General features: G+C 37.0%; 1 protein-coding gene across 6 annotated transcripts in view; it reads right to left on the bottom strand.

The window, feature by feature from the left end:
- The window catches only part of MUSK (muscle associated receptor tyrosine kinase), a 93,548-nt gene that overhangs the window by 57,017 nt on the left and 20,287 nt on the right, over positions 1-16,244 (bottom strand). For 4 of the 6 annotated variants that reach the window (XM_032308812.1, XM_032308811.1, XM_032308810.1 and 1 more), the window contains exon 5: positions 15,635-15,776. In XM_032308812.1, coding sequence (XP_032164703.1) covers positions 15,635-15,776 — 142 coding nt within the window. Of the gene's footprint in view, positions 1-6,589; positions 6,620-15,634; positions 15,777-16,244 lie in introns of all 6 variants that reach the window. The other 2 variants (XM_032308808.1, XM_032308806.1) reach the window with 1 other exon arrangement.

Raw genomic sequence — 16,244 nt, forward strand, 5'->3', positions numbered from 1 at the left:
TTTTGAACACGTGTGTGTATGTGAATATGATTTGATTTTAAGAAAGATAAATTAAGTTTTTCCTATTCGATTCACTGTATTAGTTGATTGGAGAAGAAATTTGAAGGGAAATGTATTATATAGGAAGAGGGAAAGCCCTCAAGATTCCCTGGCAGAAAAGATCACATATGTCACATAGACCTTGTGGAAAGAAAGAAAGAGACCAGAAGAATACACAGGCAGAACTGTGGGACGCGTCCTATCCCTTAAGACTGCAAGGATGATGAGACCCAAGAAGGTAACAGGAATCTGGCCACCTAGACCAAAATCTCAATAGAGGCGGCCTTTGGATATTCTTGCTCTTTGTAGGTTGGCATTGTTTATAATTTTTTTCATTGACAAAAGCTTCAAGAAATCTCTGATCATCTGGTACTGTCAGGACACCATTCTAGGACTTTTTCATTTTTCAATAAAATTATTTGCACCAAGCAGTTAATAAATTGACATACACAGCTAGAAAGTACTGGAGGCTAATTTTGAAGTCAAGTCTTTTAGCTCTTCCTTTCTTTTGTTTATTATTTTTTTTCCAGAGCTATTTGTAGCTCATGTTTATCTTCCTGACTGATGAAAGTTATTTTTCCATCTGTCTTTAAAGAAAGAAGTTGTATTTTATTTTTAAATTTCAACCTGCCTTAGGGAGCTATGTTCCAGATATTGATCGTGTTGAGTACCCTTTTTGTGGATGTTAAAAGCATGTACTTAAATCCATTCCTCGCTTATCTGAGAAGAGCAATCATTCCGTAGAAAGAGAAGTCCATTGTTGAGACCTTATTAAAACATGGATGCTAATCAATACTAGATTATTTGAATCCATTCTTAAATAGACTGCATTTGTCTCACCTAGCACTGTATTTTAAGAATTATTGCATTGGCGATTCCTAGTAGAAGACAAGCACCTCAGACAGCAAAAAGGGTCATTTTAGTTATTTTACCTTTTACTTAAAAAAATTGGCTCAGGGGACTGTTGAAAATTAATCATATTAAGGCTCCGTGGCACTCTGTTTCTGGATTGATTCTTCTTTTCTTTTCCAGTCATTAAAAGAACATGTGACAATAATAATAATAAACCCGAGTAAATACCTGCATTTTCTTTGCTGACTTCTTGGTAGCTAAAGCAAAGATACCCGACCCTGGTGTGCCGCCACTGTTTACATTTCTGTTTCCTTTGAAGCAGAGCAATGCGTAAGGTTTATCCACTGTGGCTCTGTCTCTGAGGGAGTCAGAATGCAGGCTCCTTTGGAAAACATGCACGGCCCCCTCACAAACAGCCTTCCTTTGCATCTTCAAAGTAAGGCTGGCCTGGCTCTGTGACATCACGATTCTCTCAAGTGGCTTGGGCTGGAAACATTTCTGTGGCCTTTGAGATAATAACATTTTCCCAGCTTGTAAATATGGATGGTGAATCATGACCATGAGCAAGAAGTGTTTATCAAGTAAATCAGGTAAGAGCCACACGAAGTTAACTTGTTCTTAGTTTAGTTAGTCCTAGATGGAGGTGGGAGCCACTAATAAGAATATTTTGGCTCAAACGTTCTGAAAAGGTATTAGAACTTTAACCATAAGGCAAGGAAGATGTTGGACTTCAGTTGTGATTCAAGTTTTCCATTCTTTAAAAAAGTGTATATTCTGGGTTTCATGGAAAGAGATGCTAAGTTGCTTAATTGCCAGGACAGAAGACTTTCTTGGTTTCTCCTTTTTAAGGGTTTAATTTTAGAGTGACAGAAGAGTTGCAAAGATAGTATAGAAGGTTTCCAGTAATTTTCACCCATCCTCTAATATTAACATCTTACCATGTTAATGTACCATAAATAACCATGGTACATTTATCAAAATCTTAGTTCACTTTTAAATCATATTTTTGACCTAATCTCATGAAAAGGAAGGTACTTGAGCTCTGACAGCAATTAAAGTAGGTAAAATTTAGTAAGAACAAGATTTTCTTAAATTTTAAAATAATAATAATAATAATTATTATTATTATTTTAGCTCACTAGAAGTTTTAACTGGGAAAAGAAACAGGAGCTATAACCTTAAGCTTAAGTGACACCATGATATCCTGGTTGTCTAAAGAGGCTTGGCTTGGGAACATTTCTGTGGTTTTTGAGATGGAGTTCCAGATGTCCAAATAGGACCACAGCCTCTAAACTGTAGGTCCCCATGCTGAAGAGATGACATTTGAAAACCATGTCTAAGAAAGGACACACATGTTATAATCTCGGTGTTAGTCTGTAAGTCAAATTACGGTTTTTATGGCTCCCCAGTAGATACTGTCTCATACTCTCTAGTCTGTCTGTTACTCCCTGACTCAGCAGCACCCTGTGCTCTCATGATAAATCTGCTTCTCCCCAACCCCATCACTGTGATAGGATCTGTACCATGAGCTGCTGTTCATCAATCAAAGCCTTGATGGACCTCACTTCTCTGAAGCTTTCCCTGACCTCCCACCATCTTCCCTGCCCTGTACTTCTATCACTGCAAATGGTTGAACTTTAATTTTTGTAATTACTTACTTACATGCTCATCTTCCTCACTAAATTTGAAAACTTTTCCAGAAGTGAGCCATTTTTTTAATCTCTGTATCCTTAGAAATAATCTCATTCCAAGAAATATAGTAGTGAATAGGTTTAAAGCTTATTCTAACTTTTATCGTATGAATTACGGATAAGATTTTTCCTTAAATTTTAACCTTTGTTTGGAATAAAGACATTCCAAGTAGAAATCCTCAAGTCAGTACTTCTCAATTTGTGGTAATGGACTACTTGGGTAAGGTTCATTTGGGAAATTGTTAGAGGGCCCTAACACAGACCTATTAGATCTGAATCTCTGGGGAATGCATCCTTGAGCTATAACTTCCCATAAGATTTGCACAGGCTTTTGACGTGCATTGAAGTTTGAGAACTACTACCTTGGAGGAAGAGTTGTATTCGTCCATCAATTTTGTTATTTTCCATTTCTTTCCATAGAGGTTTTGAAGTGAATATAATTAATGATGTGACAGTAAAGTCAACGAAATAACGAACACATTAGTATCAGGGCAAAGGAGACTTCTGGTCGGTTTAGTGTAACAGATACTACGACGTGGATTCCGAGATACGTGCCAGGTGGCACAAAAAACAAAGTAAAAATAACTTACAGCATTCTCACTATAAGGAGGGAAACAAAAGTTCACTTTCTCAGGAGAGGCCTTTCCTCCCTCACCCAGGCACTTAATTTTTAAAGCAATATTTTACTTAATATTTACCTTAAAGTAGTGAATGATGGAATGATCGATATTTTCAACATGATTTTTTGGCAAACTGCTATTTCTGTAGTGAGTTAAATATGTGGTAAGCCCAGGGTGTGCACTAAGGTTGCTTTGATTTTCCTACTGAGGATGCTATGTTTTTTGTACAGGTTGACTCTAAACAGCCCGTTTCCCCTTTGCCAGTAAAGGCACATCTTCATATAGCTTCTTAGATAAGCTTTCTCTGATAAAAGATCCCAGTAGGGCCAAACCAAAGTTATAATCTCTAACAAGTACCAAGCATTCCAGTGTAAAACATTGCTGCTTGAAGGTAGATTTATGCTCTTTGGAAACCAGAGGAGCAGTTGGTAATGTTGACATTCTATTTATGAAATCTGAGAGACCTAACCAGCAATATTCTCTGGGTAGAATGTAAACATAAACAACAGGCAGCAAGACCACCAACAGCCAATCCAGAAGCCCCCATGTAGACACAGCATATATGCTACCTTAGTCCATTTTAAGAATCCTATGCTGTAAGTAATATGGCCCCCATTTCCCAAATGAGGAAGTAGACTTGCAAAGGTTGAGTAAATCATCCAGCCTCATGTAACTAGAAGTGGCAGAGTCAAGATTAGCACCAGATCTGTCTGATGCTAAAACATCTGAGCACTCCTTATTCTGGTCTATGAAACAAACACAGAGAAAGGGAGAACTCAAGAGTCGGGTAACTGGAAGATATCCTGGCCTCAGAACCAAGATGTCTGAGGTCCTTGCTAACTTGGAGAAAGTACTGATTTTTCTAGTCCCAGGTTTCCTGATCTGTGGAACGGGGGATGGAATTACCACTTCAGACTGAAAACCTATGAATACTCTTCTAATGGAACCAAAGTTAAAAATCAACTCTCTTTTAAAGAAAAAGATAGGTTTTTGTTTTGTTTTGTTTTGCCATTGAACTTGATTGCTTCTACCTCAAAGATAAAGATGATACATGGATGAAAGAGGTATGATTATCTCCACAAGTGTTTTTTAAAATCATCACTTCTGTTCCACAGAAGTTACATTAGTCCAAGAACTAACACTGATAACTATTACCTGAGCAAGGGCTCTGTACAGTCTTGTAAGAGCTTTAAATATGTTATCTTAGTTTATCCTTTTTACAACATATGAGATACAAAGTATCTCAGAAACTGAGGCGCAAAGAGACTAAGGAAACTACCTGACATTCCCCAAGTGTTGGGGCCAGATTCTGAATTCAGGAGTTTACTCTAGACTCCGGAGCCCATATACATTAGCCAGTACATTAAGTTCCCTCTAAAAATCATGCCTTGAGGCAAAAATGAACTATTGGGACTTCATCAAGATCAAAAGCTTTTACACAGCAAAGGAAACAGTTAACAAAACCAAAAGACAACTGACAGAATGGGAGAAGATATTTGCAACTACATATCAGATAAAGGGCTAGTATCCAAAATCTCTAAAGAGTTTATCAAACTCAACACCCAAAGAACAAATAATCCAATCAAGAAATGGACAGAGGACATGAACAGACATTTCTGCAAAGAAGACATCCAGATGGCCAACAGACACATGAAAAAGTGCTCCACATCAGTCGGCATCAGGGAAATACAAATCAAAACCACAATGAGATACTACCTCACACCAGTCAGAATGGCTAAAATCAACAAGTCAGGAAATGACAGATGCTGGCGAGGATGCAGAGAAAGGGGAACCCTCCTACACTGTTGGTGGGAATGCAGGCTGGTGCAGTCACTCTGGAAAACAGCATGGAGGTTCCTCAAAAAGTTGGAAATAGAGCTACCCTATAACCCAGTAATTGCACTACTGGGTATTTACCATAAGATACAAACGTAGTGATCCGAAGGGGCACGTGCACCTGAATGTTTATAGCAGCAATGTCCACAATAGCCAAACTATGGAAAGAACCTAGATGTCCATCAACAGATGAATGGATAAAGAAGATGTGGTATATATATATACAATGGAATACTATGCAGCCATCAAAAGAAATGAAATCTTACCATTTGTGATGACGTGGATGGAACTAGAGGGTATTATGCTTAGTGAAATAAGTCAGTTGGAGAAAGACAACTATCATATGATCTCCCTGATATGAGGAAGTGGAGATGCAATGAAGGGGTTTGGGGGGGTAGGAAAAAAATAAATGAAACAAGATGGGATTGGGAGGGAGACAAACCATAAGAGACTCTTAATCTCACAAAATAAACTGAAGGTTGCTGGGGGGAGGGGCTTGGAAGAGGGTGGTGGGGTTATGGACATTGGAGAGGGTGTGTGCTATGGTGAGTGCTGTGAAGTGTGTAAACGTGGCAATTCACAGACCTGTACCCCTGGGGCTAATAATACATTATATGTTTATAAAAAAATAAATTATTAAAAAAAATTGTGCCTTGACTAGTTTATCATTCATGGAAATGAATATACTAATTACAATTTGAAGGTCATATATTTGATTCCTGAGGGAAATAACTTAAGTAATAGTATTTGAATTCCATATTGCCATTGAGTTCTAATAGCTTTCTATTATATCTTTCCAGGATTCAAAGTTGTTACATTTTGAAATTAAGGCCAGTAGAGACATGGCCTTCTCTGTCTTGCATGGTGTGAGATGAGTCTCTGTTGCGTAAATCAGCGCATTAAAGAGAAATAATGTTTCCTTTTTTGCCTATGTATGTTTGAAACTGTGCAGCTCATTTTGATACCTAAAAAAGGAAAATCAGAGTTTACTCTGATTAGACTATGTGTATTTCAGGTTGCAGTAACTTTTCATTTTCAAATAATGTAACATCCATGGTATATTAAACAATTTAAGACAAATCTTTGAGGCACATTTTTTTTCTTCAAACCTGCAGTTAAAGAGGGCCTGTTTTTTTCACTTGTTGTAGTATCTGTTCAGTGCTATAATTATTATATAACTTTTTCTTCAGTGACAAGTCTTCAACTAAAGGATTGCTATACCATTGTTTCTCGAAAGCACTATGGGACTTTTTAGTTGGGAATGCAACGTTATAGCCCCTTAAGTGGAAATCAGTGGCTAGAACTCTTCTTTTAGAGCATGCACCTTATTAATCATGCAGGTTTAATATTGTCCGTGATAACCCCCAGGGATATCAAAAACTTACGCCTTTTTCTTTGGTTTGGTTTTTAGATACACAGTGTACTCATGACAGCAAATCAAACCTGTTAGTGGCATCAAGCAAGTGGAATTGATGCCGGGAACAGGACCACCGCAAATTTTATTAAAACTGCAAATCACTGAGAGCACAGCACACATTGGGGTTTAAATACCTCTCTCTGTGGCATTTGTCATATTAAGAGCTGCAGCATAAACAAAGGAAAAAGCAAATCAAATGTTGTGTCCACATTGCATGATTGCTTCCACTCTTCTGGATGCAATAAGGAAAGCTGATCTCTAGGAAAGAAGGCAGCTGGAAGTCTAACATTTTTGAAGACAATGCTGGTCTCCTCTAGTTCGATCTATTGACATTTGCCTCTGGGACATCATGTGTGTGTATGCATGTTTATATGTATGTGTGTATATATACACATGTATATGTATATATACATATATATGTTTATACGCATATATACAAATCTGTATATATATACAGATAATACAGATCTGTATATATGTATATATAAGGTATATGTAAAATGATTTAGTTTTATTTTTTGAGATTCTCTTGTAGTCTGATATACTGCATATATCTGCAAGAAATCTTCCCCAAGAAACCTTTGATAGACGATGTCAACCCTAAGGATACATGAGAAAGCCTTTCAGACTGCACAGAAACAGACGGTCAGTACTCCAAAGCCTTGACAGGTGATCGGGGCTCCTGCACTGAGGCCACTTACATTCGCTTGGTGGCTCACCTTCCCTCCTCGCTCCCCAAAGTGCCTCTCTCAAGTGTTGAGACAGGGTTTTGCTTTTTGAGATCTCCAGCAAATGAGGTATTGTCTAAACACCTGGGAAGCCTACAATAACCCTCGACCTCAGAGGATTCTGTTCTTAGTCTTGGTCTGCTTCAAGGGCTCCCATCTGCAGCTTTGTACTGGTGCTAAGCCACCTCTCCCCACTGCTGATTGCTGACAGAGAACCCTCCCTTGGTTCCGGCTCCTCTTCTGCCCAGTCTTTTCCTTCATGGCTTTAAACCTCCAAGAGTAAACAAGGTAATAATAGAAAATGCAATTGACTGGGAGTCCAGTACGTTCCAACATACATCTATTTTTAATAGAGTCTCAAGTATTCTGCACTTAATCAGTTTGTATACACAAAGCAGAATTTATCTGAATGTGAAATTCACAGAAAGTAATAAAATCGACACTCAGCTCCAGTGAAATAAACCATTTCATAACAGTTAAGTCAAAGTATATAAGGGAATCATGTAAGAATCTAGGGAAATACAAGAAAATTAGATATTTGTAATTTTTTAAGTGGATCTTTTTCAATGATTAAAAAACTCAACAATGACTTCTTTGCTAAAAAAATTATATTATATTAAAAGTGTTTAATTTCTGTGGTGTAGTGTTTATTCAACATGATTTTTTAAAGACAGAATAGCCCTCTGGTCAAAAGCAGGAAAGTGAAAATCACAATCTTGCATTTTAGAGGTCATCCAAAGCCTCCATGATGCAATCTCTCCTTAAAAACTTCGGCCCTGCCATCCAAATCATCCCATTCCATTGCCACTTCCTGTGCCACTGAGTGTCTGTCTTCCTGGCCTTTAGAGTACTTAGAGAAAACTGATTCAGTAGGGATACAAAACAGAGACAGCATGGATCATTCTTTGGATACCCACCATACCTAAAGTGGGACATGAGGCAGATTGGAGAAACTCTCTTGATTCAGAATTTCTTCTGTAGGGCACTGAAAAGTGTCTTTGTCTCTGTTTTCAACCTAACAAAACTAATAGCAAATATAATTGGTGCTAGTGAGGGGTGGGGGGTTACATTGGATCATGCCACTGAAAATGCTGTTTTCATCTCTGTGGGGAACTGATTGAAAGAAATGATCTGAAGAGGAAGGAATAGTTCGAGTTAAATATAAGGAGATCTTTATGAGCTGATATGATTGATTTATTTTTGCTTTATCCTTATATCTTCATTCTTGTATTTGGAGGATGATCTCAGCTTGAGGACAGAAACCACAAACCAAGTGTGATTGTCTTTAAGACTGGTAAGAAAAACCTGAATTTCAGAGATATTAAAATGCACAACAAAGAAAACAAATATTAGCCAGTGGTGATTGTAAGGAGCTAGCATCTCTGAGATTCACCCTAGCCATGGTAAAATATTTAAAAATGAACATCTTAGAATGTATTGAATGTGATATGGACATTTCTCTTGCCCTCATCACATCCTGCCATGAAACCTGTCCTAAAGGCCATTGTCACAGAGGTACATGGGACAGGGGTTAAACTTTCCAAAGGAAGAGCCTCCACTGTTATGAGATGGACCACTCTTTTCTGCATTTCCGGTGACTATGGAATTTGGGAAATGATAGATACTTCTGCACCCGTATTAAATCAGCATACCTGTATAGTTCTCACCTAGCGGTAGTGCTTCACTTTAACATGGGAACTTCCTTTGTTTACTTTGAGTCAATAACACCCAACCACCTGGAGAAAATGCTCACTGAGAAATCAGAACCCAAACTGAATTTTAGTGTTGGAGCCTCCAAGCCACTATGGAATCACAGATTCCACGTCTGCCCATAAGTAAGAAAAAAGAGTCAAAGGGCGGGGGAGAACCCACTCGTAGGTGCTGCCCTCTGAACTCCTTCACTTCTCCTCCATCCAGGTGACTCCCTTCCTCTTGCCTCAAACTTACTGTCTGTATGGACTGATTCCCCCAAGGTAATGGCATGTTTCATGTTCTTTTCATCAGGACCTCACCCTCCACCCCAGTTCTTCAGCCAGTGCCCAGGTGTTGTGAATATCTAATCAACATAGGAACCAATTGCCTTTGATAAAACTTTTCCCATCCCTTAGTTTGGTCTAGAGCAGAATGGAGCAGAACTGCAAACTCATAACAGAAACCAATAACATCAAACCAGTAACAGAAAGGTTGATGTCACTTTGTCAAAATCGTATAAGGTTTGGGAGAAATGAATTTTTTCCAAAACTTGAATACATGTATTAATTCTTCCTCTTTATAAAAATCTAAAAAGTAGGGGCACCTGGGTGGCTCAGTGGGTTAAAGGCTCTGCCTTTAGCTCAGGTCATGATCCCAGGTTTTGGGATTGAGTCCCACATTCGGCTCTCTGCTCAGCAGGGAGCCTGCTTTCTCCTCTCTCTCTCTCTCCCTGCCTCTCTGCCTACTTGTGATCTCTGCTGGTCAAATAAATAAATAAAAACTTTTTTAAAAAATCTAAAAAGTATAAAGAACTGTGTAAAGTGTATGACAAGACTTTTACCTACTATGTAATTCTCCATGCAGAGATGGTGACTATTAACAGCTTATTAGTTCATACATTCTAATATAGAATATATAAAACGTACTTTTCTTCAACTTTTTCACTTATGAACACATTAAAATTTCTAACGAGTTAATATTTCTAATGAGATAGAACAGAACCTTGCACATTGCACTATATAAGTACTTATTAAATAATTATAAATACAGCAAATAATTGTATAATGTTTGCTGTGTGCCTGTATTAATTCATGTGATCATTGCAACAACCTAAGAGGTAGGGGCTATTTTTTTTTTTACCCCATCTTAGAGATGAGGAAGCTGAGGCTCACTGATAGAAAACAGACCCAAATCATATATTTTACCCACATAGATGGTAGGTAATTGTAGAAGTGTATAGCTTGATCTCATTCTTAATAGCTGCCTGGAATTTTTTCACATATTTTTGTCAGTTTCCTATTGATGCAAATTTATTTTATTTTTTGCAAATTTAAATTCTTTAAAAATTTTTACTGTTGTAAATAACTATGATAATCTTTTTTTTAGCTTTGTGATAATCTTGAACATATATATATAATTCCTCTAGATAAATGATCAGAATTAAATTATTGAAGCACATGTGTACACATTTTAAAGTTTGATTTTTATTAAGAATGAAGAATAACACCTCCACTAGACTGTACCAAATAATAAGAATAGTTGAAAGTGTTGGTTTCTTTATTGCTGTCATCCTAATTGTTGTCCTTTATAAGTAATCTGTTTTTTCTTCAATAATTTAAGATCACCTCTTTGTCTTTGGTGTTTATTATGTTGAATCTGGGTCTGAAACTATTAGCGTATCTGCTCTTTGGTTTTACTGGTTGGGATTCATTGTGTTTCTCGCACTTGAAGATTTAAAGTTTTCAATAATTTTAGCTAGTACTTAGTCATTAAGCTTCTAAGTATAGCCTCATATTTTCTCTCTTCTCTTCTGTAATGCATATCCATAACTATTTCTTTAATTCAGTTTTATCTTTTCCATCTCTCTGCACTGCATTCTGAATTCTGAAGAGGTGACTTCTAATGTGTGCGTTCTCTTTATCTCTAAAACAGCATCATTCATCCATTGAATTTTAATTATGATTATGTTTTGCATCTGTTAAAATTATTTAATTCTTTATCAGAACTGCTTTTCTTCTTCTTATGTATTTTTCTTTCTCCTTTTGTGTCTTTAATTAGTTTACACATATTTATTTTCAAGCCTCACATTGGGTTAGCTGAATTTCCTGGGGTTTTGATCCCTTTGTATATTGGGTCAGCAAACTCTCACTTAAGGCAGTTTCCTGTGGGTGCTATAATTTTGCATTGTGAACTCATCCTTAGTGTGGCTTTATATGAAAATCCTATATAATTTGGGGAAGGTATTTTTTAAAGCTTTTTTGTTGTTAAATTTTTGGTTTGGGACCAATATTTATGTTAATTTCTCTAGCTTGGCAGCACCAGCCTGTGCTGGCAGTATGAATTCACTGTCAAACCTAGAGGGGATATAGTCCTAAGCACTGAATATAGATTTATTTATAAGAAAACTTGTTTTTTTTCTTTCTCACACCTAGAATTCAGGTAGAAAAACAAGCCTCTGCGTTGTCTTTATATACCATCGGATGGACTTTTTCTGGTCCATCTTTGCACTTCTATGATTCTGAGCTTTATAGAAGGTTCTCAGGGCTAACATTCCTTCACAGGAGCCCAAGATCTTGTCTCCTATCCCCTTAAGGGTCTTAAATATTCTAGGTTATAGAGATGGACACCTGCGCCTTTACCTTCAGGACAATGTAGAGCCAGCTCATGAGCTTTCTGCTGTTTTTTCAATTTCTAGTTATTCCTGGTCGCTGGAGATATAATTATATCCTGCGGGTTGTATGACTAACCCAGCAATTCTGGGTGTTTGTAATAGGAAGATATTCATGGTATCTTGTCTGTTATATTGCCGATGCTGTAAGTGTTTAAGCTTACGTTTGTATATTTGGTGTGAAAAGATGCCATGATTAATTCCTTCAACCATTCTCTTGCAATAATTGTTAAATCCTTTGCCCTTTTTTCCTTCCTGGCAAACTCCAGTGCCTGTATCTTGCCTTTGGATTTGCCATTCTACTTTTTCTGAACGTCTTCTACTTTTTCTGCAGTGAGGCACATTGATGTCACTCCATATTCACAGTCCCATTCTCTACTAAAACTTTCATGTTATGTAGGAATCCTAGTTACCCTTGTGAGTCATCTCTCCCATTCCCAATAGCTATTTTAAAACATTTCCACTCTCCTCAGCTCTCCACCTCCCTTTACAGAAGTATTTTCAGAAGATAAACTTACTTTCTACTTCCTAAAGGAAATAGGAACCAACAGAGCTTTCTCAAATGCCATCTACCAAACTCATTAACTTGTTTATACTGGAATATACCCCCTTTCTCCTTCCTATTACAAGGAAGGAAGTTCCTTCTTCCTAAGTACAGTGATCAAATAATTTATCATCGAAGCCTGGATACTTTTGAAGGTACAGGGAGGACTCTATTAATAATTATTCCAGGACAACAGGTGTAAATCAGAACTGTCCTGGGCAAACTGGGACAAGTGGTCTCCCTCCATATAGGGCTTATCACTCTACTTGTCCCCTGAATACACTGTTTTTGCCTTCTCAAGGCATATTCCCTTGAATATTCTACCTCTCTCCTTTATATATAAATGTCCTTTTCTCTGAGACACTTCTCATTCATATTTTAAAATTTTCACATTTAAAAATTTTTAACATTTTAATCTTTTTTTTTTTAATTTTCTTTTAAAAAAGAAATCTTGCAAAACACCATTACTTATGTACCATATATACCTCTAGCTACTGCTCACTTTTTTGGCTTTTCCGTTTCAGTACCAAATTTATTGAAAAATTTGTTGATATCCACTGTCTCCTTTTTTCAGCTCCTGTTCTCCATCATTTATAGAATCTTGGCTTTTTCTCTCACCCCTGTTCTGACACTACTCTTGGCAATGTTACATATGAATATCTATTCCTTAATAGAACACATAGTATTTAGCTTTACTCAGTCTCTTAGACACCTCTGTGAGTTAGATGTCCTCTCTGTTCCTTAGTTTCTTAAATGATGCAATGATAGGACCTTCCTCACTGAATGTTAGTGAGGATTCAATAAAATAATCCACATAAGCATTTAGCATTTAAAATGTTAGCCATCCAAGTGCCTTCTTAGCACAGTAGGCAGCGCGTCAGTCTCATAAAATGTTAGCCATCCCATTGCTCATCCTTTTGGAAATACTTCCATGTTTGGCTATGCTTGAATTAGATGGTTCATTAGTAATTTTATATGTCACTGTTTGAACTTTTTAAGATAAGACAGAAAATTAGGATATGTTCATGTTGTCATTCCAGAGATCCAGTAGCCTAAGACTGGCGATCTAGAAAGGGAGCTTAACTTTTGTGTTGAAGGCTATTTCATGTTTGTTACAGTGGTTAAGATTTAGTGAAAACACTCTCCCAAATCCACAGTTGGTATACTTCTCCTTATCAGAAACTGACAAGGGCAAACAGCTTTTCCATGGCATGACCATGGTCAGTACATGTAACCCGGCATTGAATGACATCATGGAGTTCTCATTCTAATTTGCTCAAAATAATTCTCAGAGTTACTGACACAATGCGTAACAAATGGTCACCTGCCTCACTCACTATGGCCCAGCTGTATCCTCAGCCCTCATTATTGCCCAGTTAGTAGGTCTTTACAGACATTCAGGGTCATACCAGTTGCTTTTCATTTGTTTTTTCACCTGTTCTGAATTGTTGGTTAAATTGGCCCTTCCTTTAAATAGATCATGTCTGCACTGTATCTTTTGGAAATGTCTTAACTATTTCTTTAAGTGGAAGCCAACCTTTCAAAACCTCAAGAGAAACTACACAGACTTGCTATAATTCTCTAACAGTAATGATTATAACTGATGCCATTTATTAAATGTTTATTATGTACCAGAAACTGTGCTCAGCATGTCACAAATTTTCACATATATTGGCTGCTTTAACAGGGACTAAAATGGAGTAGAAATAGATGTGTGCTAAAAGGATCATCTTACCTACTGTTAGAGTAACTTTAAATGGTATTGTGTGCTCTCAATACTAGCGAGATTAATATAACCTCTGTGTATATTAACTATTAAGGCAATGAGCATGACCATGTAAGTGTTAAGAAGAAAGAAGACAGTATTCAGTTTTACTGATATGTGTGATGCAAAATTAAATGTCAAAGCAGGACCAAACTGTGTAATTGGACTCCAAGTAATTGTGATTTGTGTTCATTTTCTGTAGGTCACTGTTGAAGCAAATATTTTTAATATCTATGATGATACTGACCTAAACTATTAACATTTACTGTTACAATAGGGAGGGCTTATATTTAATATCTTGAAGAGGAAAATCTTTGTGACACTTTATACAAATTGATAACATTCACTTTGTATTATGCCACGTACATCTCAAGGAAACACTGAGTCTAAGCAGATAGTGTCCAAATATGTGATTGAGCATGTTTGTATATTTATTTTTCACTGAATAAGTTGTATCAAGTGGTTATTGCATACTGAGCTTTAAATACCATTGCTAATGTTGAAGATAACTAAATTACAGCAACTATGCCGAAAATATCTTTTTTTTTTACATCTGACAGCCATTATCCCATCAACCTCATTCTTTTCTATGAGGAGTTAATGGAGATTCTATGAGCAATCGAAGCAATGATGTAATAAAGATGTTACCTCAATTAGAAACAAATGTGGGAAATGAGATTCTTAGTGCTGTCAGAGGAAGGGCTCCCTAGGAAATAAAAATAATCTAAAAGAATCTAATAGAAAACTGTATGATTGAAAAGGAAGAGATGTGGGTTTACGTGAATAGGATGGAATCAAAGTAAGTAGGGGAAACTCCCAGGGTCTCTCCCAAATGAACTATAATATGGTCCAGTGTGAGAAAGTCCAAGTACTTTATCAGTCAGATAAGAGAAAAGTAGAAAAATAGGTGATTCCTTTAGTCAAAATTTATTGGGTGTTTACAAAGGGCCAGGCACTCTGTTAGCTACTATCAACACCACCTCCCTGAATACTCATAGCAAATTCCACTTTTCAGTTGAGAACACAGGGAGCCAGAGAGATTAATTCTACAGCATAGAACAGGAAGAGCTGGGAAGAGTGTTGTACTTAGTTTGCTCACTGGGCACAGGCATGCTGGTAGTTTCTATATTTAAGCAAAATGTGATGTGATTTGAGGTCAAGAAGGATCTGACAATCATGGGTAGAACACCTAACCCTATCTGGATTCTGGTTTCTCAGTGAAGACCTTTACAACTAGTTGCTGAATTGGTTGATTTTAAGAGAACATTTTAAATAAATGACAAATATTTTGACAATATAACTCACGGAACTAAAAATAGTTTTCGTTATACATTTTGAGCCAGTATTTTATTTTTCTCAACCCTTTGTGACAGAATACAACCTAAAAAAAGTCACTTTTTTTTTGTTAATCTTTTTAAAGTCATGTCTATATGCTGATAAAGATAAAATGAGGGTTTTCAAATTTATAAGCAAGGGAGAATTGTCTGAGTCAAATAGAAGTTCTGAACTGGTGTCTTGCTGTATTAGTATTTTAGTGAATTTAATCTGTTTTGGTCAAAATTACCAGGGATTGTGGGCAATGGATGGAATATGACCCAGGGCACACTTCTTTCTCTTTTCAGTTTTTCTTTTCCAAGTTTTGACCTTATGCTTTAGTATCTGGAACAGCGGAGGGAACTGATCTACCCACACATCTGCCGCTGCAAGCTAATGTCCAGCCTTCACAGTAGAACGTGAGGCCCTTCTAATAGCCCCATAACGGGAAGGAATGCAACTCCTTACCCTCAACTTCCAGCTTCACCAATTTGGAATATGCCGTCCCGAGGCTGTTTTTTGCCACACATCGATAATGTCCTGCATCTTCCTTTTGCACATTGTGAATCCTTAAACTCCCAGATTCAAGAACTGCAATGCGGGAATTTTCCTGCCAGGGATAGGGACATGAATTTTAAAACGTCCATGGCTTTATCAAGATATCATTTGCCTTACTTCATCAGGTCATCATCATTGCTGCTTTTATCAAAAAATAGCATTTGGAATTATATAGATTATCACAACTTTATTTGTTTTATTTTAAATAATACAAAGCTAATCGATGTTGTACCTCATTTTAGTTAATTGACATATATCAACACCTACATATTCTCTGTGGAATATTCTGAGCATAAGATGAAAAACCTCACTGCATTCACAGTTAGTAGGTGACAATGATGATGCAGTGTAATCACTTACCAGTAAATGTCGTTATGAGATGCAAAAGCAATACAAAATAAGCATGTATTTAATAGACTTTTAATCTGACTGCTCTGTGACGGAGGCATTTGTCCGGGAGTTTGTTCACTGGTCTTGATGATGTTTGTGCTCTAACTTCATTCCAGCGGTTCTCATCCCT

The sequence above is a fragment of the Mustela erminea genome, chromosome 12, assembly GCF_009829155.1.
Source record: "Mustela erminea isolate mMusErm1 chromosome 12, mMusErm1.Pri, whole genome shotgun sequence".
Taxonomy (NCBI): Eukaryota; Metazoa; Chordata; class Mammalia; order Carnivora; family Mustelidae; genus Mustela; species Mustela erminea.